Here is a 22,748-nt window from a genome sequence, read left to right as displayed (position 1 = left end):
GCTACTTACCCTATGCCTGGTCCCACTCCCAAGGGATGTGCACGTACTCCAGTCTTCATCCCCACCCTCATCCCCCAAAAGCCCGCATAGTAAAGCTCTGCAGCCAGCAGCCACGTGGAGGGATCAGTTTTTATTTCAAAAGACAGTAACACAATTTTTCAATTTAGTATCAAAACACTGGATATGGTTTTTGTCTCCAGATTGGCCCCAACAACTGCTACAACCAGGCAGCATGCTCAAACCACAAGCTACACGCTGCGAGCATGACATTGCCACACTCACGCCTCACAACCACGACACGTCAGCAATGCACAGCGACATGGCTTGTACTCAATTAAGACAATAAGAGCAGTCCTGGGCAGGAGGGAAGGCTTGGCTCCCTCCCTCCAGGTAGGCAAAAACACTTCTCCAAGGACACAAGGCTGTTGTACGTAAGTTGTTAAGTGTAACCCAGTGATGAGCAGTGAAGTTTGGTGCATCAGCACTTAGTGAAGGCAAAGTCAGCTCCAGGGTAGCAATGGGTTACAGGGACAGTGGCTTCTCTAAGCCCTTCAGGTGTGGAGGGAAAGGGACACAATCCCTATGAAGGTTCAATTGGTTCAATTGTTCAGATGACTGGCTTGGCTTAAGAAAAACAAAAACAACCCCCAAAAAAAAGACACCTTTCACTCAAGTTGTTCCTTCCCAACACAGAGCTACCTTAAAGCTGAAAAACTGAACTGTGCTTTTGGCAAACAGCTCCTGGAAAAGGAAGTTTTCTCAACAGGCTGTCAGCCTAGCCTGGCCACTCTGACTCACAGCCAGAACCATCATATCCGTTTCCTGCCCTGCCAAAGCAGGGTGGCCCAGAGCCGATTAACAGAAGGTTAATACCAAACTTTAAAGCCAAGAGCTCTTAAGTGTAGCTCACCAGCCTCACACGTTATTTGGAATGTTTATAATGGTTGCTACAAAAAAAGGTAGTTACAAAATGTGTACATCTCAAACATGCTCTCCAAACATTATTGCATTGTTTACTTCCCTTAATGATGCTGTTTGAAGCTCTGCCCAACCTGGTGGCCTTTAACCCTGGAACAAAGGAGATTTGTGTTTGGTCAAGTTGGCAACAGAAAGTAAACTCTGGCCCCAGGGTTAGAGGGCAGCAGCAGCTGGGCTGGCATGGCGTGGCAGAGGCAGTGGCAGGGATCCATTACATCTCATTCAGGTCTAGCAGGGTCTGGTCCAGCATTCTTTGCGTGCAGAGATGCTCCTCTTTGGTGGATTTCAGTTTATCTGGCAGGAACAAGAGTCGAGAGTTACGAATCAGCATCAAACAACGGAGAGTCCTTTGCCAAAGAAAGCTTGTGCCAGCCCCTTCCCCACACGCAGCTGCAGCGATCCTTGGGCCGGAGTGCCTGGCTGGGTGCAGCTGGAAGCTTTGAGGTTACCTGGCTTGTGTGTAGCCCTCGCCTCTCACACTGCTGCTGCTCCCACTCAGTATGGCCACGGTGCGCCTTTAGCCAGAGCTCTGGTCAGTGTTTCACATGCAGGCGTCTCTGACTGCAGCCAGCTCTTCCCAGGGCTTCCGCACCTCCACAGCTGACACACGTGGCCCAGCAAGGCACCCAAGAGCAACACACCCCTGGAACTACAGCTGGTGGTGCCCCCCTTCCCCTCAGCACAGGGCAGGGAGGCCAAGCCCAGCAGCAGGGAGCAGACCACCAGCCCGAAGGGCAGCAGGGCAGGAGCTGGGGCAGTGACAGGCAGAGTGAGTGAGGAGTGAGGGAGCTGCACCCTGCCCGACACTACAGGCAGCTGTGCAGTCAATTCTCACATGTTCCTTAAGCCAGGAGGAGAGCAGATCAGCAGCTAGTGCTCTAAGTAGGCTTTACTCCAAAGGTGAGCCCACCCATATCACTGGAGACATCCACACGCTGGGACACTGGACAGACAGGCTGTGGAAAAATGTCCTTTAGGTACAGGCAGAATCCCAAAGCCACTCCCAACCTCCCCAGGGCCAGAAACTGCACAGAGAGAGAACAGCCTTCCTCGAGCATGAGCAACAGCAGCATTTAAATACTCCCTGCAGGCACCCAGGACACAGCTTCAGGCTGTGCATTTTGGCACTTGCTGTCAAGATGTCTGTGAGCTTTCCCAACCCATTTCAGGGTTCTGTAGCTGCACTGGGGTCAGGCCTGGGAAATTACTGCTGTCCCCAAACCTTCTCAGTTAGGACTCCCCTAAACAGGAATGTACTACAGGTGTGCAGTGTCTCACCGACCACAAGGTCAGTCATTTATTGGTAGAAGCCATCATTCCATGCACCAGGAAATCCTACAGTCATTCAGCTAATAGTAAATTAAGTTGTAGCACTTGACAGGCAGCTTCAAGCAGACATAAGTCTAACTTCAGCCTCATTTGGGGGGTGCAGCAATTCTGGTTCCATGGAGGAGCCAGGCAGGACCCCTTGGACAAGCAAACAAGACTGGTCAAAACACAGCCAAGTCTGGGGGAGACTTTACCAAGAATAGAGGTTACCTTTATCTATTAAAAAAAAAAGCTTAAATAAATTACAGGATAAATCCAAGTGCCTCATTAAAAAGCAGCAATTGCATAAAATTCGCAAGTCTGCCAGTCTTAATGATCAGATTTCACTGTGGTCCACAGCACTGGTGGTCGCAATAAGCTGTTTAATGGGATTAGTGGGCCCCTTCTCAGTCACACAGATCATGCAGCATTAACTTCAGCTCATTAGAGAGCAGGCGGTTTTTCTCAAGCTGGCTGTACAGGCGCTCTGCAGCAGCGACAGGATAAGGGAAACAAGAGGAAGAGAGAAAAAGAGAGAAAGGGAAGGTTAGTAGAGCACCAAGATGAGCACATCAAACAAGCTGTCTCCATAATGTGTGCTTCTGAGGACAGCCTGGGCTATTCCCAAAGGTTTGTCTTTCTCTAACTTGTGCTTCAGCTCAGGAAGATCACGGAGGAAGCCAAGTGTGGGCAGAAGTGAAAGTGCTGCCAAAGATGTGCAAAGGCAAAGAAAGGAAGAAGAGACACCAGAAGAGGAGCCTGCAGGCAGGGCTGGGCTGGACCCCAGCAAGGACAGAGATCTGGGATGTGCTTTAAGCCTGTGGAGCACATTGCAGAAACGAGTCCTGCCACAGCTGTACCAGAAAGAGCTTCCAGAGGGAGCCACACCACACTGCAGTGGGATCGACAGGGTTTGAACAGCAGGCCAGGCACACCAGAAGAACTGAGAATGAAAACATCTCATCCCTGGCCTGGAGGACCCTCCTCTGAGAACATGCCTGGTGCCACACTAACAACCCAGTCAGGACTGGAGGCAGCAACTGCTTCAGGTACAGGACAGAGGGACTTCTGGAGCACAGAGCCCTCTTTTACATCTGCCTCAGCACAACTCCATGAGCAGGGCACAAGCTGCCACTGCCTTTGCAGCCGTGGCTTCTGCAGTCCCTGTCCTTAGAGCCCCACAGAGGTCCAGCAGCCTCACGCATCCTCGAGCACTCGTGCTCATCAGCACGTTTTGTCCCTTTCCAGGATCTGTCACTTCTCAGGGCTGGGTGGCCAATGTCCTGCCACACAGCCTGTCAGCCACAACCAGCCACTACAGAGAACACATTCAGCATCTGTCCTGCTCATTTCCATGAGCAGAGCCCTCCCAGCCTGACAGCTCCAATTCCTGCACTTAGGGGAATTCCAGGCAGTGAAAAAACCTTACACAACATCTTCCAGCCTGGCAGAAGTGACCAGCACCACCTGCAGTGACACACAGTGTGGTGCCTCTGCTGGAGGACTGAGCCTAGAGCACAGCCTTGGCCTTGGCCTTCCCCTCTAATCTTTGTACTGTGAGGTCCTAAGACTCTCAGGGGAGTCTCAGGGGAGGACTCTCAGGTCCTAAGCTCCCCTAAGCTGAAGGGGAGCTACACCATTCCTCATTGCTTTCAATCTCGGAATATTTTGCTCTTGAACAAGACCTAACTGGATAAAATTCCAGAAAGTGGAGTGGTTTACACGGAGCAGCCAAAGCATGTCACCTTCCCCAGAGTCTCAGCTCAGTCCCTCCAGTGTAACATCTGCACACAGAGGGGGAAGCTCAACTTCAGCTTCACTCTCAGCTTCTCTCAGTCCTCAGGACCTGTTCTAACTGTACCTTGCTCTGCAGGAGAGGGCAGTAATTTGATTGATTGTCCCTTCTCTTTACCAAGGGACCAAGGCACAGGCAGAGAAGCCAATGATTTTTGACCTACCACAACTGGGAAGTTGAGAGTACACAGCATCCTGGCCCATGCCTTGCACAACAGCTGCTATTGCTGTGAGAGACTCTGGCTCCATGCTGGCTCTGAGCAGCCCCAATGCCACTCCCCAGAGCTGAGTGATCCAGGCTGGTCCTGGGTCTCCCCAGTGGCAGAGGATGAGAGTGAACTGTGCTCAGCAGGACTTGGTGCAACAGCTCGCAGCTTTCAAGCAAACATTCCTGCTTGTGTACAGGGACCGGATGATTCACCCACACAAGGTAGCAGACTGGAGTGTTTAGCATGACTAAACTTCCCAGACTTCAGGAACAGCTTCTCCACATAGAAAACCTGTCCAGGTCTGCAGCAGCTACGCCATGTTTGGCCTGCTCCCTTCTCTGCCTAACCCCGGGGCAGCCTCACCAGCTATCCCTGCCACTCAGGGAGCCCCAGGACGTGGGGAGCCCAAGGAGCTGGCCCTCCTGGTCAGTTAACCTGTGTTTGCAGCGCTCCCACATCACAGCACAGCTCCCAGTAACCAGCCTGCACAGGCCCAGCAATCCAGTCAGACCAGATGTCTCCAAAACCTCCCAGGGTAACCATTGCATCACCCACCCACATACCCATCCACCACCCAGAGTGGATTCCTTCCGGATGAGCGGGGAAGGGCCTGCCACAGCCCAGCCTTAGATAACATTCCTGGGAACACCACTGAGCAGAGCAAAGCCACTGAGCAAGAGTCAGGATGCAACCAGACCTCCCTGTGAGGAGAGGCACTTCCCGAGGGCAGGCTGCCACCTCCCACCCACTAACAATCACAGAAGGCGTGGGGTTGAAAGGGAGCACTGTGGGTTATGTGGTCCAACCTCCCTGCTCAAGCAGGGTCACCCCAGAGCACTTTGCACAGGACTGTGGCCGGATCATTCTGGAATATCTCGAGTGAGGGAGACTTCACACTGTATCTGGGCAATCTGCTCAGTGCTCAGTTACCAACACAGGGAAGAAATTCTTCCTCATGCTCAGGTGGAACTTCCTGGGCATCAGTTTCCACGTGCTGCCTGTCCTACTGCTGGGCACCGCCGAGCAGAACCTGGTCCATCCTCTGACACCCTCCCTTCAGATACTGACAGACAGTGATGGCATCCCTGTTGTCTTAAGACCTGACAATAGAACACTGGACTGGAAGCCTTCACATTTACAGAAGCCCTGCCCCTCCCACAGGATCCAGATCCTCAACTCAGCTGCAGTTGGATTACTGAAGAGCTCTGGGTTCTTGCTTTGTGCTTACAGGGCACAGCCACTGCCCCACAGCCCAGGAGAGTCAGCCCACACTTGGAAATTCCTTGAGTGCTCCCCCCCTTCCCCACCTGCCACCAAATACAGAGTGGGGCAGCTGGGGCAGGTGAGTGTGCCTAGATTATCCTGACTGCCAGTGCTATCAAGTGGAGACCAGAAGGGCACAAACCTGAGAAAGCCACGGGAAGTGTCCCATGTCATCAGAACTCTGCTCACGAAGGGCTCTTCGGGCACTGTGGCAGATGAACGGACCCAGAAAGGAAAAAGTATTTGACCAACCACCATGAGGCAGCACAAACCGTTTTGAGAGGCTGACCAGTGTTTATCATACCACATCAACTAGCAACAGCACCAGCAGTGACACACGCCAGGCATTCACAGCCCAGTGGCAGTGCTCAGTGGGAAGCTCCATGCCACGCTCCTAGAAGGATTCTGCAGCCCCCAGCCCCTGCGTGGGGAGGGGAGGGCTCTGCAGAAGATTCCCTGGCTCAGATGCTCACAGCCCTGCTGCAGTGCTTTCTCATTGCTGAAGCAAGAGGCCACACATCGTTTCCCCTGGCACAGGCAGCACCTCACACCCAACCAGTTCTGCCCCAGTGGAGACCAGCCAGAGCTCACACAGTATTTATTGGCTAACGACTGTCATGTGTGTGACCTCCCACTGCAAGCCAGCGTTTGGCAACCAGTGCTGGTGAACACTCCAGAGCAGGCAGGAATGAGGAGTGTCTTCAGTCAGGCACAGCTCCAGGGCCTCCTGCTGCAACCCCCAGCCTCCAGTTTGACCCCATAGGCCCTGTCTGCAAAGCTGCCATCACATCTGGGAGCCAGCAACACACCTCAAAGAAAAATCCAGTGTGCTAGTGAGGTCTGTGCTCCACCGAGGGTGACACCAGTTTGAAGGCAATGCTGAGACAGTTACTCTAAAGCAGCAAGTGGTCACTAGAAACCCATTTCTCAAAAGCAACAGCCATTTATACAGGAACTGTTTTCCTTAAAAAAGGTGACATCATGCTCGAGCAAGAGGCAAGAGAAATACAAAAAGAGCTTTATGGCTCCACACAAGATATGCAGATGAGAACAACATCCTCCCCGCTCCCCCAACACAGAAAGGGCAGCCCCTCAGAGCAGGCTGTGTCTGGCACATCAGGTCACACAGAGGGAGCTTTGTTTGGGAGCAAGGGCAGCAGAACTGGGGGGCTGCTGCTTCCGTGTCTTTACAGCACCCATTCCCAGGGATGCCCTGTGCACAGTAACTGGAAAAAGGTACTGGAATTCAGAGTGAGATGAAGAGAGCGTGAATGCCGGGTGCAGATGCAGAACAAGCCACCAAGCAGAGAGACAAATCCAAAGTGGAGTTTGGAACCACAAGACTTATCTGTGTGAGACAGAAGGAGACACTGATTTTAAGAAACGCCTCAGTGTTTGTGCACAGCAAACTCTGCTCAGGGAACTTTGGGACACTCATGTTAAGGCTCTTCTCTGTGGGGTGAGGACCTGGCCTCTCCTGGGTTAGTGCAAGGACCAGACGGAGCAGTTGTTAGCAGCACCCACTGCAGATCTGAACACAAAGCTGAGGAGCGAAGTTGCAGAAACACACAAGTTCAGCTACTTCCACAGATCAGTTCATGATCTGGCCCATCTCAAGCCTATTGTGGCATTTCCTAAGGAATCCACCTGAGCGCTGTCCACAGCCTCTTCCAGAAGGAATCCTGAGACCATGGCCCAGTGGCTCCAGCAGATGACAAAGCCACATTTCCTGAGAAAGCCTTTCCCAGTGCAAATGGGAATTGCACTCAAATTTAAGTCAGAACCCTTTCAGGCCAGCACAGCACTTGGTTACACATGCAGACCACAAGGACCTAGAGTTAGAGGATGGCATGCTGGGGCTCCTTGGGCAGATCTGTAGAAGTAACCTGGACGGCACAGCGCCGTCGATTCTCCAACTACAGAAACCACAGCAAACCAAGCAAGCACTGGCGGTCCAGCCTGCTGAAGCGAGAGGCGAACGCCAGCCAGCTCATATTTACATGGAAGTCATGTCATTCAGGGCGTGGTCCAGTTCCTCACTAATTGCTTTGTACTTCAGTTTCTGGGCATAGAGCTCATCTAGAAGAGGTTTAGGAGGAGAACAAAAGGAAAACAATGAGGGAAGGCAAAGAGTTCTTCCAACACTCTGGGGCGGGAAAAGCAGGATGGTACACACTAGCAGAAGAAAATGAAGTTAGATGCGGAGCCATCACGACTCCGTGTTCATCCCCAACAACGAACAGGAGGGATCCAGCAGCTTGAGAACCAACTGACCCGCAAGTGCCTCCCAGGATTACAATCCAGCTCCGAGGGCAGCACTGCCAAGCACTCAACCACATCACCTTGTAAAAACAAGCTGTGCAGCTAGGTCAGCAGGAACCAGTGTCAGGAGGAGCAGCAGGGAAAGGCAACCCCATCCACTTAGGGAGAAGCTTGTTACACCTAAGGAGAGCACTGATAATTGAGGTGCTTTGTTCTCACCTGTGTCTCAATGCAAAGACTGGCTTGGCAGAAGTCAGTCATGTAATAGAGCTGGGCATCAGAGGAAATTCCAATCCTGCAGGATGCAGTGAGGTGGGGGAGCAGACTGGCCACACCAGTGTTCTCCATCAGATAATGGAGTAGACAGGCAGCTCTCTGCCTTCAGGGAGGGGTGGGCCTGGAACTGTGCTGACACATCCCTGAGCCCTGCAGAGCTGGCACAGACAGCTCCAGCTCTGGCTGCCTGGGCTACAGTACAGCTGGGCATGCTGTTAACAGCCTTGCAGAGCCTGGGAAACTTTGTCAGTTGTCATAAACTAGGTCACTTCAGCAGCAAGGCTGTAGACCAGAGCCAACTCTCAATCAACAGGTTTCAAGGGGAGCATGCAGGGATTTGGAGGACTTTTTGCAGTTCCAAATAAAAGCTTGTCCTGGACCATGAGGTGGCTCAGATTGCTGCTTGGCTGCAGCTCTGGAACAGCTCAGCTGACACCATTGCTGTTTCTAGATAAAAAACCTCCAGAGTGACTCCAGACAGTAGGATAGTGCTTTTGTATCTCCACGACCTGGCACTAAAAGACCACAGAGGCACACCTGTGGTCAAGGTAGAACACCTGTAAGGGTTTTGGTTTGTGGCACCACCACTCCAGCCACAGCAATCCAAAAAGAATCTGGCCACAGTCCCAGATTTAAGGGAGGCAGCTGAAACCTTTCTCCTTCTGTGGCTTGGGGCAAGGTTCTGCAATGGCTGGCCTCAGGAGTGTTCCTGAAGAACTGTGTGAAGGAATGGGAGGAGGAAAGGAACCCACCCTTGGCACAGGCTGACTACCCTGTGGACTGAACTGCTGGGGATTTAACCTTGATTCAGGACTCACACTGGGGAGTCTGAATCTTCATGGGGGCTGTTTCAAGACTCACTGACTCCTGTGCTTGACTTGCAAGACCCCATTTGCAGTAGCCAGCACGTGCGTGATGTTCTGCACGCACGTATGTTACTGTGACCAATTCTTACAAGTACAGGTGTTTCTTTCCTATGCCACTCCTAAATGGATTAAGCTGGAGCACAGGGATCTAGTTACATTCCTGAGGACATCACTACCAAAATACAGAAGCTATCTAGATAAGGCCAAGTGTCTGCATCAAGAGCTTGAGACCTGCTGCAGCACAGCTGGGGAACTGTTTTCAGAGCAGAGGCACAGGGCACTTGCCAAGCCTCACCTTGGAGGCCAAGTGGGGTTATGCTCCAAGTAATGAGGAGCACAGCAGCCTGTCCACTCTCCAGCTACCTGAGAGACAGCCCTCCTTAGCTTCTCACTCAACACACATTTCTTGGTTTCCTATCCCCAGAATGTACCTTCCAGATCATCAATGGTCTTCTCCAGCTTGGCTACAGAGCGTTCAGCAAATTCAGCACGGGTCTCCGCCTGCCAGACAGAAATAAGCCAGTTAGTACAACAGATCTACAGGATAGGGTACCAGTCCAAGGACATGGAGTCTCCCACCCTTCACATCTCTTCCCAGTCAAGCTGAGGCCAGCTCACCCAGCTGTATCCTGACATGGTCACTCACCTCTTTGAGTTTATCAGTCAGAATCTTGATCTCTTCTTCATATTTATCCTCTTTTTGAGAGTACTGTGGAAAAGGAGTCAGCAGTCAGCAGCCCCAGATACCTCCCTCTCCAGAGAGCCCACAACTACAGAGGGCAGCATAAACTCCTCACTGCAGCACACATGCCAACAGAACCTTCCACCTGGGACTTGTTCACATCCTCACCCAAGTCCAACAGGACTGGGTCAGGTGGCAAGTCTCACATCATGCATGGAACACAAACTTGGATGCAGAAAAATTCTCATCTTAACATTTTAACAGCTTAAACATCCTGGCTGATTGAGTCTGCCCCAAGACAGGGGAGGGCAGCCAGGCTTCCTGCACCCCAGCTTCCCTGAACCTCCAATGAAATACCTCAGCCCTCCCAGCAGAGCAAGCACAGCGCTCCTGGCTTGCTTAAGACTGCAGCTGAATAATTTCCACCTCAGTGGGTGCTCTGCTGTTTACCCTCCTAGCACAACAGCGAAGTTTCTGGCCCTGGGACAGGCAGCCCTACCTTCTCAGCCTGAGCCTCAAGAGACTTGAGATTGTTGGTGACATTCTTCAGCTCCTCCTCCAGCTCGGAACATTTACTGTGGGGTTTTGTAAGAAAAGGGGTGGGGGGGAAAAAGGAAAAGAAGAAGTGGGAGGGAAAGACAGGAGACAAGAAGTGAATCCACGTGCAGGGAAGATCAGGAAGTTCTTTAGGAGACTGTCTGAGATCAGACTGGATAGGACCCTGCTTTGAGGCACCTGTGCAGAAAGCAAGTTCCCTTTTTGCCTCTGAGCTCACGTTTGAAATATTCTGCCAGCACATGCACGGGGCACAGAGCTGAGCAGCGAGATGTGGACACAGGTTTCTGCCAGACTTGGAGTCTCCAAGGAGAAGCTTCACGTTTAGTGTGCTGTTTGGAGGGAAGCTGTTCTGGTGGACAGAAGGACAGCCACCACCACGCAGAAAGGGATATTTATGGGCAGAGAAGACAGAATGTTCCAGGAGAGAGCAAGAGAGAGACGCAGTTAAGCTGAGGGGAGGAGCATAGTGAGGAGACCACATGAGTTTTGGTTTAATGGTTCAAGAAGGGAAAGGTTAGTACCTTTTCTTCGGCAACAGACAGACACTTCAAGTTCTGGTCCATCACTCTGATCTGCTCCTGCAGCTCCCGGCAATGACTGTTAGTGACGGTCACACAAGGGCACAAGCCAGGTGGGGACAAGGTCAAAAGGAGCACCAGAACCACACCACCACAGAGCAAAAAACGGTGTGGGGGGGAAACACAAAAAAGTCATGGTCACAACATGCACGTCTGGGCGGGAAGCACAGTGCTGCTGCTGCTGCATACACACCAACTGTGTTAGACAAGGCCCAGAGCACAGAAAGGCCCTGCCCAGCTCCTCAAGGATCAGCTGAAGCATCTGGATACATGAGAGGAGCCCAAACACCAGGATTTGTGTCTCTGCTCTGAGCAGAGGAAGCCCAGATTTCTGCTGAGCAGTGCAGAAGGCTGTGGTGGTTACTGCAAATACTTGGAGAGGCTCAGAGACCAGCCTCAGCCACAGCTCTGCCCTCGGCCACCCCATGTGCCACTCCAGTCCCTGGCCCAGGAGGCCTCTGCCACTTCAGTACAAGCACTGTGCTCTGTAGCAGTGTGAACGATCTTGCGACTGCACGCACAAAGCAGCGCTGGTGAACGCTGAGGAGAGGAAGGCTCTCCAGCCTCCGTGACTCGGGAGTGAGTCCATGCAAAGGGGCAGAGCGTCTCCGCCCAAGAAAAATCGCATCGCAAACTCCGTGTCCTAGGTGGAGCTAATCCTGTTTCAAGGAGGGAAGTGCTTTCATTCCTTTCCTTCGCAGACCTAAACCCACCCTGTGCTTCAGGCCTTGTGTAACAAGGTTAGCAATGCAGTGTTAGTTCCCATGCAGAGGCAGACCTGCCAGGTACATGCAAGCAGACTACTCACGACTCTGCGAGCTCAGCTCTCTCTTCAGTACGCTCCAGATCCCCTTCAATGATCACCAGTTTCCGAGCAACCTGGAAAAAGGACAATCAGAGTCAAGGGGAAGGAGGAGAGTTCTGCACTTGTGCAGAGCAGCGAATGGAAGGAATGCCTGCAGGAGCCACTGGAGCTGTCGGAAGCTTTTGGCCAAGCAGAGCACTGATGTGGCTCTGCTGAGAGCCAGGCTCTGCCCCTAGGTTTGCTGTCAGCAGGAAGAGGACTCAAGTCTCCTGGCCCGGGTCAGTCGTACTAGAGCACCCAAGGGTCTCACCTCCTCATACTTCCTGTCCGCCTCCTCTGCAATGTGCTTGGCTTCCTTGAGCTGGATCTCCTGCAGTTCCATCTTCTCCTCATCCTTCAGAGCTCTGTTTTCAATGACTTTCATGCCTCTGCCCAAAAGCAAGCACAGGGAGGAGAGGAGATGTGTGAAACAATCTTGGACAAGCCAGCAGTGCCAGGAGTTCCAGAGCATTACCAGCAGTGCCCTGGAAGCACAGTGCTTCTCGATAAGCCACAATTCCTCTGAATGCAGAAGGTGGCACAGGAAGGCTGAGGCCACTGGGCTGATGTGAATGCAGCCACCTCAATTGCTTGGAATTAACTGTTCTTTGGAACATTCCTCCAGCAGATCACTGGGTTCCCAGGCCAAAGGGAGTGCAGTGCTGCTGAGAACAAGCCCAGCTGTCTTAAGGACTCAGCACAGCCCAGTCAAGCACTTCCGCATCTGGAATGAAGGAAGAGCCAAATCTGTCTCTATGGCAGGCCACCAGCTGGCTCAGGCTGCTCACGGTGTGTGCAGCAGGAAGCACATCAGACAGCTGGAAGTGGACTACTCCCCTCTGAATCACAGGCCAGGTCAGGGGACATCTGCCAGTTAGGGAGCATGCTGGCAGAGGCAGATGGAAGAGAGGCTGCCCCACCAGCAGCCACATTTACAAGGCAATGGTGTCCCTGAACCCATGTATTTCTCCTCCTTTGGAGGCAGGGATGCATGGTGGCACATGGCACTTCCTCGCTCCCAGCCTCAGGTTCCAGGACCATCAAGGCCATCAGCAGCCTCAGGTTCAGCAGCATTGTTTTAGCTGCTCTGCATAAGCAGGCACTGACTCTCACATCCAGCCTTGATGTGGGATCTCCTCCCCCACTCTGGGAAGCCCCAAAAGGTGATAGCACCAGACCCTCGGTGTTTGACAGGAGTCCCTGCTCACCTTTCGCTCTCATCTGCTGCCTTCTCTGCCTCTTCCAGCTTCTGCAGAGCTGTGGCAAGGCGCTCCTGAGCTCGGTCCAACTCCTCCTCTACCAGCTGGATACGGCGATTCAAAGATGCCACTTCTGCCTCAGCCTGGAGGGAGCAGAGGAGGGTCCTCAGCCTGGGCAGGTTTAGCAGCTCGGTTAGGAGAGCTGAGATCTGCCATGGGGTCAGCAGCAGCACACGGGAGCCCAAAGCAAACCCAGGATGCTTTAGCCACTGTCCCAGAGGCAAGCAGCACACTTAGCTCTGCAGGCTTCTCACCGTCAGCCTGCACTGCTCTGAGTTTAAGCCATAAACACCAAGGAGATGCCTTGCACCAAGGGCTGCCTCTGCAGCTGCCGGGATCCTGCCAGGCCATTCATCAAGCCCTGTTTATCCACCAGGCCAGAGCCTGGTGACAGCTGCCACTTAGCAGAGAGTCAGTTTACTGCTGTGATCTGGACATGAGCGTTGCTTGAGGCAAAGCCTCTCACCAGCAAGGTGAGAAGGATTAACATGTTCAGGGATGTGCCAAGCTGTACTGGGTGCTGGCAAGCTGGGCTGGTCACAGGTGCTGCCCAGCCCCAGGGCTTGTTGCTGCAGAGCCCACAGCCCCAGCAGAGAGTCTGCAGTGCTTGAGGCTTCCCTCCTCCCAGCAACTCACTAACAATCCAGAGAAGGAGCAAAAGCCTTCTCCAGTCTTGAGACAGGTCGAGGAGGCTGTTCCCCAGAAACAGCTACCTTGGTTCAGTCACACACATTGGGAGCTGGTGAAACTGCTGACAGCCTGCAGACATTTGCCAGAAACGTGACTGAGGCTTGAAAGAGCTGGCACAGATCAGAGGCCATCCCACCACCCAACGACTGCAATCCATGTTTTAGTTAGCCTTCAAAGAGGCCACAAGGTACAAGCCAGCCCCCGTGGCGCCGTGCTGGCAACAGAGATGGTGGGGAACGCAGACCATGCAGCTTTGTGCTCAGTTCATCACTCGTGTGGCAGAGCCACTTGTGCTCAGTAAGGCTATACGGCACTGCCATCACCCCGTGGCTTGCTCTAGCATTGAGCCAGGACACAGCCAGGGCAGATACAGAGGACAGGAACTGCCCTTCAGTGCTGCTGAAAACAAAGCACCTCAAGGCCAAGGATGAAAATCCCTTCAACGGCACTCCTCTTCTGGATGAGGGCAGATACAGAGGACAGGAACTGCCCTTCAGTGCTGCTGAAAACAAAGCACCTCAAGGCCAAGGATGAAAATCCCTTCAACGGCACTCCTCTTCTGGATGAGACCCAGATTAAACAGTCAACTCGAGATTCGCTGCAATCTTTTTGGGACCCTGGGGGCATGACCTGATTGGCTGTGAGGCCCCTGCCTACAGCCACATCCACTCCAGCCAAAGCCCAGGGCAGCCCAGATGCTTTTAGGGACTCTGACATCCCACTGGAGCCCCCGGGGGAGTCCAGAATCCTGCTCCCCAACAGCATTACAAGGGCAGGCAGGAGTGCAGCCATTCCAGGGCAGCACTGTGATCTTCTGCAGAGACCCGGGCACAGGCACATGCCACACAGACACGAAATACCCCAGCTGCACGTTACAAAGCACCCTTCCCCGCCTCACGTGCCGAGGAGGGAGGAACACAGCGATGAAAGGCGCCAGTGTTAGAGTGGGGTCCAACACCGGCTGCATCCAGCTCCCAGAGGGGCTGTCCGAGCTCTTCCCCCCACTGGCACTGGGGCTCCCCTGGCAGGTTCCAAGACCAGGCTGGGAGAGCACAGAGGAGCTCCCACGCAGGTGCACCCGGCTCTGGAGACGCCCACACCCCTTTGGTGCCCCAGAGCCAACACCCGCCCCGCTGGAAGGAGAAGTGGTCTGCCTGAAGAGGAACGCAACAATACCTTAAACAGAACCAGGAAGGAGACTGCCTGACTGCATCTTTTCCCTATTAAAGGGGCTAGCAGCTGTTGAGGTGGAGGACCTCCTCCTTCCTGCTCCCAGGCGATGGAGACACATCAGTACAGTGGGCCTCTGCTTCTTGATCCTCTGAACGGCATCACTCAGCCCTGACTTCCTACAGGCAGTGTTCAACCCACCCAAAAACCACCCTTAATTTTGAGGAAGTGCCTCTCCCCTGCTGCAGAAGAGCCCTTACACCTCCTGTTCTGCTGCTTCTCTCTAGATACAGATGAAACTGTCACGCTTCCCCAGAGCACGGGGTGACACTTCCAGGTGACTCTTCCAGACACCCCTGCTACAAGTGGCACATTCCTGTTATTCCATGCTTCCTTCACAAAGGCAGCCCTGAACCAGGGAGCACCTGGAGCCCAGCAAATCAAGTGAGAAGCTCATCCAGGCCTTTGGGACTCATCATTGCTACCCCAAGAGAGTCAAGAGAACTCCCCGAGGACCCGGGGCCAGGCAAGCCCTGGGCACCATACTGGGAGCACTGGTTCTCTCCCCTGAAGGAAGTTCAGGGAGCTGGGAAAAATACGCCTGTACCCGTGACAATGCTGCTATTGCAAGGAGAATTCCTTATGTGGCTGCAAAGAAAGAGCCAGCTGAGGCCTGGGAGTGGCGGGAGCTTCTGCCACGGATCCGGGCAGCGGAGCCCGATCCATCCCTGGCAGTGCCACCGCGCTGTCACAGCACAGACACGGGCTCGAGCACTCGGGGGGAGCGCTCAGCTTCGCGCTTCAAATCCAGCCAAGTCACTGCAAACCCAACGAGACAGATTCGAGCAAGGACCTGCCCCGTGTCACCCCAACCCCTGTCCCCAGAACGCCACCAGCCTCGCCTGTGTCCCCGGCCCAAGGGAGGCGGCCAGCTCGAGGTCCTGCCCGCGTCACCTCAGCCCTGTCCCCGGCCTTTCCGCTGCTCCCAGCCCGGCGCTGAGCGACAGCGCTGCCAGCTCTGATCCTGCCGCCGTCGCTCCCTCCTCCCTTTCAGGCGCTCCCACGCCAGCCCGTGCCTTCCCCCGCGGCTGCCGGTGTCAGGGGCAGCGGCGAGCCCCGCTCGCCGGGGTCTGGGCAGGACGCGGCGCTCGGGAGAGCTCCGGAGGGCCGGCCGCATCCCGGGGGAGCCCGCTCGTTCCTTCCATCTTACCCGCGCAGCTCCGGGCTCGGGGCCGCACAAGATGGCCGGGGCCTCCCCCTCCCCCCGGCCGGGTCCTCCGCCGCTGCTGTCCGTCCCGGGACACCGGTGACAGCGAAACAACGGCAGGCCGATCCCCCCGGCCCCGGCGTCTGCTCAGCACCGCGGGCGGGTCCCAGGGACTCAGAGGGAGCCACGGATCCAGAGCGAGAGCCCCGCTCCCAGCGGACACTTCGGCCCGGGTCGGCATCTCGCCGGCACCCCCGCGGCTCGGAACGACCCCCGGCGCCCGGCCAGCCCGGCTCTGCCCCCGCGCGGCGGCCCCGGCGGTACCTGCTCGCGGTTGCGGCGCTCGGCTTCCACCTCCCGCTGCAGCCGCTCCGCCCGCTCCTCCGCATCGTCCGCCTGCTGCTGCAGCACCTGGATCTTGCGCTTCACCGCCTCGATAGTGGTGGCCCCGGCCATGCTCGGTCCCTCCGCTCCAGCCCCGCCACCCCCAGACACCGGGACCGCGCCCGGAACGGCCGGACGGAAGTGACGTCACTTCCGCCCCGCCCCGCGGCCGCGTTACCGGGGAGATGAGGAGCGGCCGCCGCGCCCGGGGCGTGGCGGGGGCACCGAGACGGGCACCGGCGGGAACGGGGGCACCGGCACCGCGCGGGGCACGCAGCTCCGCACCCGGCGGGAACGGGGCACCGGCACCGGGCCGGGGGGGAACACCGGGAGCTGCCCCACGGGCACCGGCGTCCACCGGGAGCCGCCCCACATGGGCGTGCGGGCACCGGGACTGGCCTCATGTGTCACAGGGACCAGGCACGGCCTCGCAGGGCCCGGAGGATCCAGCCCTGCCCCACGCAAGCCCCCTCACGGCCGCCCGCTCCGTGGCCGGGCTCCCCTCAGCCCCGGGGGCAGCGTTCGGGCACGGCCCCGCCGCGGGTTCGGGCACGGCCCCGCCGCGGGTTCGGGCACGGCCCCGCCGCGGGTTCGGGCACTGCCACCCCTGACTCTGCCGGGGCCAGGAGCCCTCAGCCCTGCAGCAGATCCTGCTCCTTCCTTCCACCCGGGGGCAGGGCTGTGGCCGCCGGGCTCCCGCTCCGCTTCCATGTGTGAAATCCCACCGGTGCAACGGCCTGAGCCGAGGCGAGCACCCTCCCGTGTCGGGGCAGATAATGCTGCGAAGATCAGCGCTCGTCACAGCTGGGAGCTGTGTTCCTCAGTGTCGTGAGGGTCATGGAGCCCCCCCCGAGAGCTCGATGAACACATCACTGAGCCCTGTTGCTGCTCTCATTCCCCACGGATCCTACTCGTCAATGCTTGAAGCGTGTGGATAGGAGGGAAAGGCTCCGGCTGCCTGCCTGAGACCCTCGGCAGCCAGGCAGGTACATGCTGCAGGAGCCTTTGCACGTGTGCCATGGCATGTTTCCAGGGATGAGCTGGGAATTGAAAGGGCTCTGTTGGGCTGGAAGCACCCGGGAGGCAGCTCTGCCCTTTCAATGCTCCACGGTGCAAAAATCCCTCCACTTCCCAGAGCCAGGGGGAAACTGGGAGACCCCCATAGGCCACCCTAAGGGGCAGCAGCCAGGAAAAGGGGCTCCAGGTGCACAGAGAGGGATCCACGAGGAAGCAAGCGAGGATGTGGTGACAGCAGGGAAAATGCCAACAGCGAGCAAAGGGGGGCAAGAAGGGTGTGGGGGCGGGAAAGGGCTTCCAAGAGCTCTGCAGTGCTGCACTCCACACAAGCCAATTCCAGTGCAGGGCTGGCCGCAGGGACCTGCAAGCAAAGCTGCAGGGCGACAGATGTCCCAGGGCTCTGGAGCTCCCAGTGAGAGCAGCCCAGGTGCTGTGCTGGGGCTCGGGCACTTCCCCACGAGCACAGTGGGAGAGGACGGCTCCTGCCTTCTCTGCATCAGAGCTGGGCTGCATCGCTCTGACGCTGGACCCTGAGACATCCCGGCCTCTCAAGGACTGCCAGGTCCTGACAGGTGACGAGCGGGGCCTCATGCCTCTGGATGGCAGGAGAGCGGCCGCTGGGTGAAACCCTGCACCGCTCGCACCATTGTTTTCCTGGAAACAGTGGACAACAATAGCCGGGCTGTGCAATGCTCACGCCGCCCATGAGCCCCCGCCCGCAGGGGGATGAGCGCTCTCCCCTCCTCCTTCTTCTCGGAGCTCGGCTCCACCACCCCCAGCCGTGACTCAGAGCTTCGTGGACCCCATATCCCGCATTTGATGGGCTGCTTGCTGCCCGGCTCTGCCCTCCAGATTTGTCCTTCACAGGGCCATTCTCTGCTAGACACCTACACAGTTTTACCGGGAGCACACTGAGCCGGACAGGGACTTTCCTGTGTCCCCAAGGCATGGGGAAGGGCTGCAGTCCCACCAGGAAGGGACTTTCCTGTGTCCCCAAGGCATAGGGAAGGGCTGCAGTCCCACCAGGAAGGGACTTTCCTGTGTCCCCAAGGCATAGGGAAGGGCTGCAGTCCCACCAGGAAGGGACTTTCCTGTGTCCCCAAGGCATAGGGAAGGGCTGCAGTCCCACCAGGAAGGGGGGCAAGGCAGCACTCAGCTTCCACCCTGCACCCCATACATACATCTGCCGCCTTCTTCTCTGCCAGCTCCAGCTTCTCCTGGGCGTCTTTCAGGGCCTCAGAGTATTTGTCCAGTTCATCCTCTGTCCCCTTCAGCTTCTTCTGCATGGCAGCTAGCTCATCCTCCAGCTGGAAGGACAGCGGTGTCACCACAGGTGGACACCCCTCTGAACCCCTGCACCCCAAGAGAGCCCTGCCTGCCCCATCCCAGGCTCAGCTCTGCCCCATGGCAACCGTCCTGCCCCTTCCTTGGGACCAGCTCTGCCCCACAGTGTCCACCCCATTCCCACATCCCATCAGCTGGCAGGGACTGAGCCCTGGACAGCCCTCAGAGTGCCCTTGAGCTGTGGGATAGCGGCAGCTGCCGTACTCTCATACCCCAGGCAGAATCTCTGTTGGTTCTGGGCTCAGCAGAGGCACAGCACCAGGCAGAAGAACCCAGCACGGGCAGAAGCAACACCCCTGGGCTGGGGGCTGTGGCTGTCTGCCCTACCTGCTTGCTCCGCTCCTCCGCCTGCTTCTGCTCAGCCTCCGCCTGCTCTGCCCGGTCCAGGGCATTCTCCTTGTCCAGCTTCAGCATCTGCATCTTCTTCTTGATGGCCTCCATCCTTGGTGGGACACAGGCAGCGGTGGGCAGCGGGATGCAGACAGACAATGGGTGGGTAGGGCAGCTGTGTTGCCTGTGCCCCACTGACCGTTTATCAGCTCTGCCCAGCACTGTGGCTTTGCCTTTCTTGGGCTGACCCGCCTCCCCACCGTCCCAAAAAGTCTGTGCTCGGGACCCATTGTGTGTCCTGGGGTCTCCGGGTGGTCACAGCCTTATTTGGGCTCCCGAGGACAGCTGGGGCGTTATAAAAAGCAGCAGCAGATCTGCGAGAGGGGGTCCTGCATTGTTCCAGGTGCCCCCTCCCCCCATGCAACGGGACACCCTGGCTGGTGCCCCGAGTGCTTCCTCAGGATGTTGAACTGGGTCCGTGCAGCACTGGCATGAAGTCCTCGTCCCCCATTTGCCTTCCTGGGGGGGGCTTAGGATGTTTTGGTGGCCCTGGGCTGACATTTACCCCTGCCCGGGGGCGGCATAGAAAAGGGCAAGATCATCCTGGTGCTATTTTGGGAGCAGGGGCTTGGCCGAGAGTGTTTGGCTCTGCAGGGAGCAGCAGGGGAAACTGCACCCAGCACCGGGGGCAGAACCCCCCTGGAGCCTGCTGAGCCCCAAGTCCAGCTCCGGCTGTGGTGGTGATGGTGCTGAGGTGGAGGATGCTGTTGGCAGCTGGAGGAGCAGATTCCCCAGGCGCAGGGAGGAATTCTCAGGGCAAGTGGTGGCACTTCGTCCGCAGCTGAGGGATTTGCAGCCTCCTCGTGCTGGCCCAGAGGTCCCACTGGCCCCATAAATCAGGTTAGGGTCTCCCGTGGAAGAGACCCACTGCTCCCACCCAGGGACAGATGTTGAGGGCTAAAGGGGTCGGCACCCAGGGACCCGGGGGACAGAGAGCTGCTGGCAGCTCCAGACACCCTGGGCAGGGCACTGGGGGAGACAGTGCCCACCAAAGGCCCTGAGCAGTGGCTGCACCTCCATAAATAACCCCCCTCCCCATGCCAGGGCAGTGGAGGCAGTGCTGGGCACAGGGCCACGGGCCTTTGTATTGTCATCATCCCTGGCGTGAGCGGGGGGACAGGTGGCAAGCGTTGACCCCGCTGCCATCCCAAACCTCCGCCAACCCCCAGGACGGCTCTGGGCTCCCTCTCTCAATCCTGTGGAGATGGGCAGACAGGTTTTATTGGGGCAGTGAGGACTAGCAGAGGGTGCAGGACAGGGTGCAGAGGGTCCCCCTGCCTGAGACACGGCACAGGCAGCATCTGGCCAAGTCGGTGCTGGGCATCCCTGGCGCTGTAAGAATATGTTTGATATTTAGTTGGTTTTCCAATAAAACAACCTAATATCAAACATATCAGACAGAGACAGGGGCAGACAGAGGTGGGAGGACTCGGAGCTCAGCTGCCTGTAAGAGAAAAAGAAGAATACGCTGAGAGCTGGGGCAGGAGTGGTATCCAGGTATAACCCCCGAGGCACTGCAGAGGCAGCACCCAGCCTCACCTCAGTGCCTGGAGCCTGCTGTGCAGCTGTGCTGGTACCGGTCTGCTCGGGATGCAGTGCTGGAGCAGGCGGCGTCCTGTGGCTGGGATGAAGCTGGAGCAGGGCAGTGCGGGCTTGGTCTCCTGGCATGGCATGTCAGGGCACACCGTGACATGCACTGGCATGGAGTAGCATGCCATGGCAGGCAGCGCTGGGGCCAAAGGGACCCCACATCCATCACCATCTTACCTGGGCCAGCTTGGGGGACTCTGCTGTGCTCTGGCTTGGGGGCCGCCTGGCCGCCGTTTATAACCGCGCTCGGCTGCACCGAGCAGAGGGACGTGGCCAGCGACAGCCCTGGCCCTGCACACGTGGCCTCGTTCCCATTAATTACCACCCATCGACGTCCCCCTGCCCCCTCCACGGACCCCCGCGCCCTTGCCGCCCAGCACTGCCGGTCGATGCGGTCGATGGCCCCGCGCCGCCTGCTCCTGCCCCTGGTGACACTCCCTGTCATTAGCAGGGCTGTCAATACTGGGGGGCCAGCCCTGGCCTGTGGGCCCTGTGCCACCAAGGGGCTGCACATGACCCTGCCCAAGGACGAGCCCCATTGACACAGGGGAGTTGTGCCTCACGTCCCCTTGCTTTGGGGGAGCTGCTGGAACTCGCTGGAGTATCTCTTCCAAGGAGCAGCTGGAGGGGCTGCCTGTCACCCTGCTGCATCCATGTTGAGGATGTGGCCCCACCTATGCTGGGTGACAGAGGCAGGACCTCGATCCACACTGAAGTAGCTGCTGGGACCAGGGTAGTGGTGTCCAACATCAAGGGCACACAGGATATCATGGAGGGCTGGAAGCACAGCCTTCCCACTCCACAGCAGTGCTTCGCTACAGTGGGACACATCAGCCTTGGGAATGTCACTGGGGGCTTTGTGGGGGCTCAGGCTTTGGGGGACCAATGGGACAGGACACGGGGCTGCCAGAATCCCGAGTGCCATGGGAAAGACAGGGTCACAGCCTGGCCTTGGGGGTCAGGGGCTTCAGCCCCCTGAGATGGCAACACGATGAGGTGGCAGTGGGGACGGCAGGGACACACGTGGCAGCAGCAGTGCCAGAGCCGGGGGCGCGCGTGTGGCAGTGGGTGATGTGATGCAGCCCGACAGCCGAGCTAATGAAGGGCCGTGGCGGGGGGTGCCGGCCCAGCAGCCGCCAGCCCTGTCAATAAGCAGAGCCAGAGCAGGCACTGATGGGCCCTGGGGCTGGGAGACACCAAGGTCAGGCACAGGCAGAAGGGATGGGAGGTGGGGGATAGGGCCCTGCCAGCTGGGGAGCAGGCAGGGATCGTGGGGTGCCTGGATGGGACAGGGAGCATTGCACCCGGCCCAGCCAGGTTCCTCTCCCTGCTGCTGCAGGGCTGTGCCACACGGCCAGGAGCACTGTGGCACACGGCATGGCACAGCAGGACCTGTGCTGGGCCAGAGACCCAGCGTGGAGCACCCAGCCTGGTGAGGCATGCTGGCCGTGCTGCCATCTCCTGGCACAGCCATGGGCAAGATGAAGTGTGTAGGATCCAGGGCACCCAGGGTTGCAGGCGACATGTCTGGATCCCAGCCACAGGAATTGTGCTGGGATGTGTCTTCCCCCCGCTGCTGCCCTGGGCTGTCCCACGCCTCACATGCAGCAGACACAGCCTGTCTTGCTCAACGTGTTTTATTCTCAGTCAGGAGCTGGGCGATGCCAGGCCAGTGCCGCACGCTGGGCTGAGCACTCAGAGCCGCTCCACATAGAAGGCTTTCCCCTGCTGGCGCAGCTCCTGCTGGTGCTGTAGGCGCTCCTCTAGGACGAGCTGGCACAGGGCGTCTCGGCGGATCTGCCAGGTACAGGGGCTGTGCTGAACCCCCACATCCCCCTGGCTCATCAGAGCTGGGAGACACTGTTCCCCAGGACGTAGTGGAGCAGGACAAGGAGGGCACCCCTCCCTGGCAGCAGAGGGCTGGGGGACCCCAGCTGTACCCAACCACTGCCCAGCCTCACCGCTGCCTGCTCCCTGTCTGCAAGGTGCAGCTCCAGCTCCACACACTTCTTCAGCCGTGACTCCATGATCCACTGCAGCACCCCAAGGGATGATGACTTTGGGTGCTCCCTGGCGCCC

At 57.2% G+C, this 22,748-nt stretch overlaps 1 protein-coding gene across 14 annotated transcripts; it reads right to left on the bottom strand.

Moving 5' to 3' along the window:
• Window positions 1-114: 114 nt before the first annotated feature.
• Window positions 115-16,473, bottom strand: TPM3 (tropomyosin 3). 14 transcript variants are annotated; one of them, XM_068175129.1, is made up of 11 exons: window positions 16,269-16,473; window positions 12,827-12,960; window positions 11,890-12,007; window positions 11,583-11,653; window positions 10,718-10,793; window positions 9,603-9,665; window positions 9,388-9,457; window positions 7,553-7,631; window positions 5,695-5,758; window positions 1,814-1,934; window positions 115-1,272 (listed from the first exon to the last, which is right to left on the bottom strand). In XM_068175129.1, the coding sequence occupies exons 1-10, from the start codon at window positions 16,398-16,400 to the stop codon at window positions 1,857-1,859; spliced, it is 885 nt and encodes a 294-aa protein (XP_068031230.1). In that variant the 5' UTR covers window positions 16,401-16,473; the 3' UTR covers window positions 115-1,272; window positions 1,814-1,856. The 14 variants fall into 14 exon arrangements, 13 of the variants coding, with proteins under 13 accessions (XP_068031230.1, XP_068031228.1, XP_068031236.1 ...); XM_068175127.1 differs by lacking the exon at window positions 10,718-10,793 and adding an exon at window positions 10,138-10,213 and having other exon boundaries at window positions 16,269-16,470; XR_010993969.1 differs by lacking the exons at window positions 5,695-5,758; window positions 10,718-10,793 and adding an exon at window positions 10,138-10,213 and having other exon boundaries at window positions 16,269-16,470.
• Between the last annotated feature and the right edge of the window lie 6,275 nt (window positions 16,474-22,748).

The sequence above is a fragment of the Anomalospiza imberbis genome, chromosome 29, assembly GCF_031753505.1.
Source record: "Anomalospiza imberbis isolate Cuckoo-Finch-1a 21T00152 chromosome 29, ASM3175350v1, whole genome shotgun sequence".
In the NCBI taxonomy this organism is placed as follows: Eukaryota; Metazoa; Chordata; class Aves; order Passeriformes; family Viduidae; genus Anomalospiza; species Anomalospiza imberbis.
This window is presented reverse-complemented; position numbering and strand designations above follow the sequence as displayed.

What these genes read in the sequence shown, in the direction of transcription:
- TPM3 (XM_068175129.1), bottom strand. Translation starts at nt 16,400, where the DNA reads ATGGCCGGGGCCACCACTATCGAGGCGGTGAAGCGCAAGATCCAGGTG. An exon ending in CTGAATGACATGACTTCCAT is followed by an intron (nt 5,759 to 7,552) that starts GTAAATATGAGC and finishes CATCTGCCACAG; the next exon opens with TGCCCGAAGAGCCCTTCGTG. An exon ending in ACTTCCCGTGGCTTTCTCAG is followed by an intron (nt 1,935 to 5,694) that starts GTTTGTGCCCTT and finishes ATTTTTCCACAG; the next exon opens with CCTGTCTGTCCAGTGTCCCA.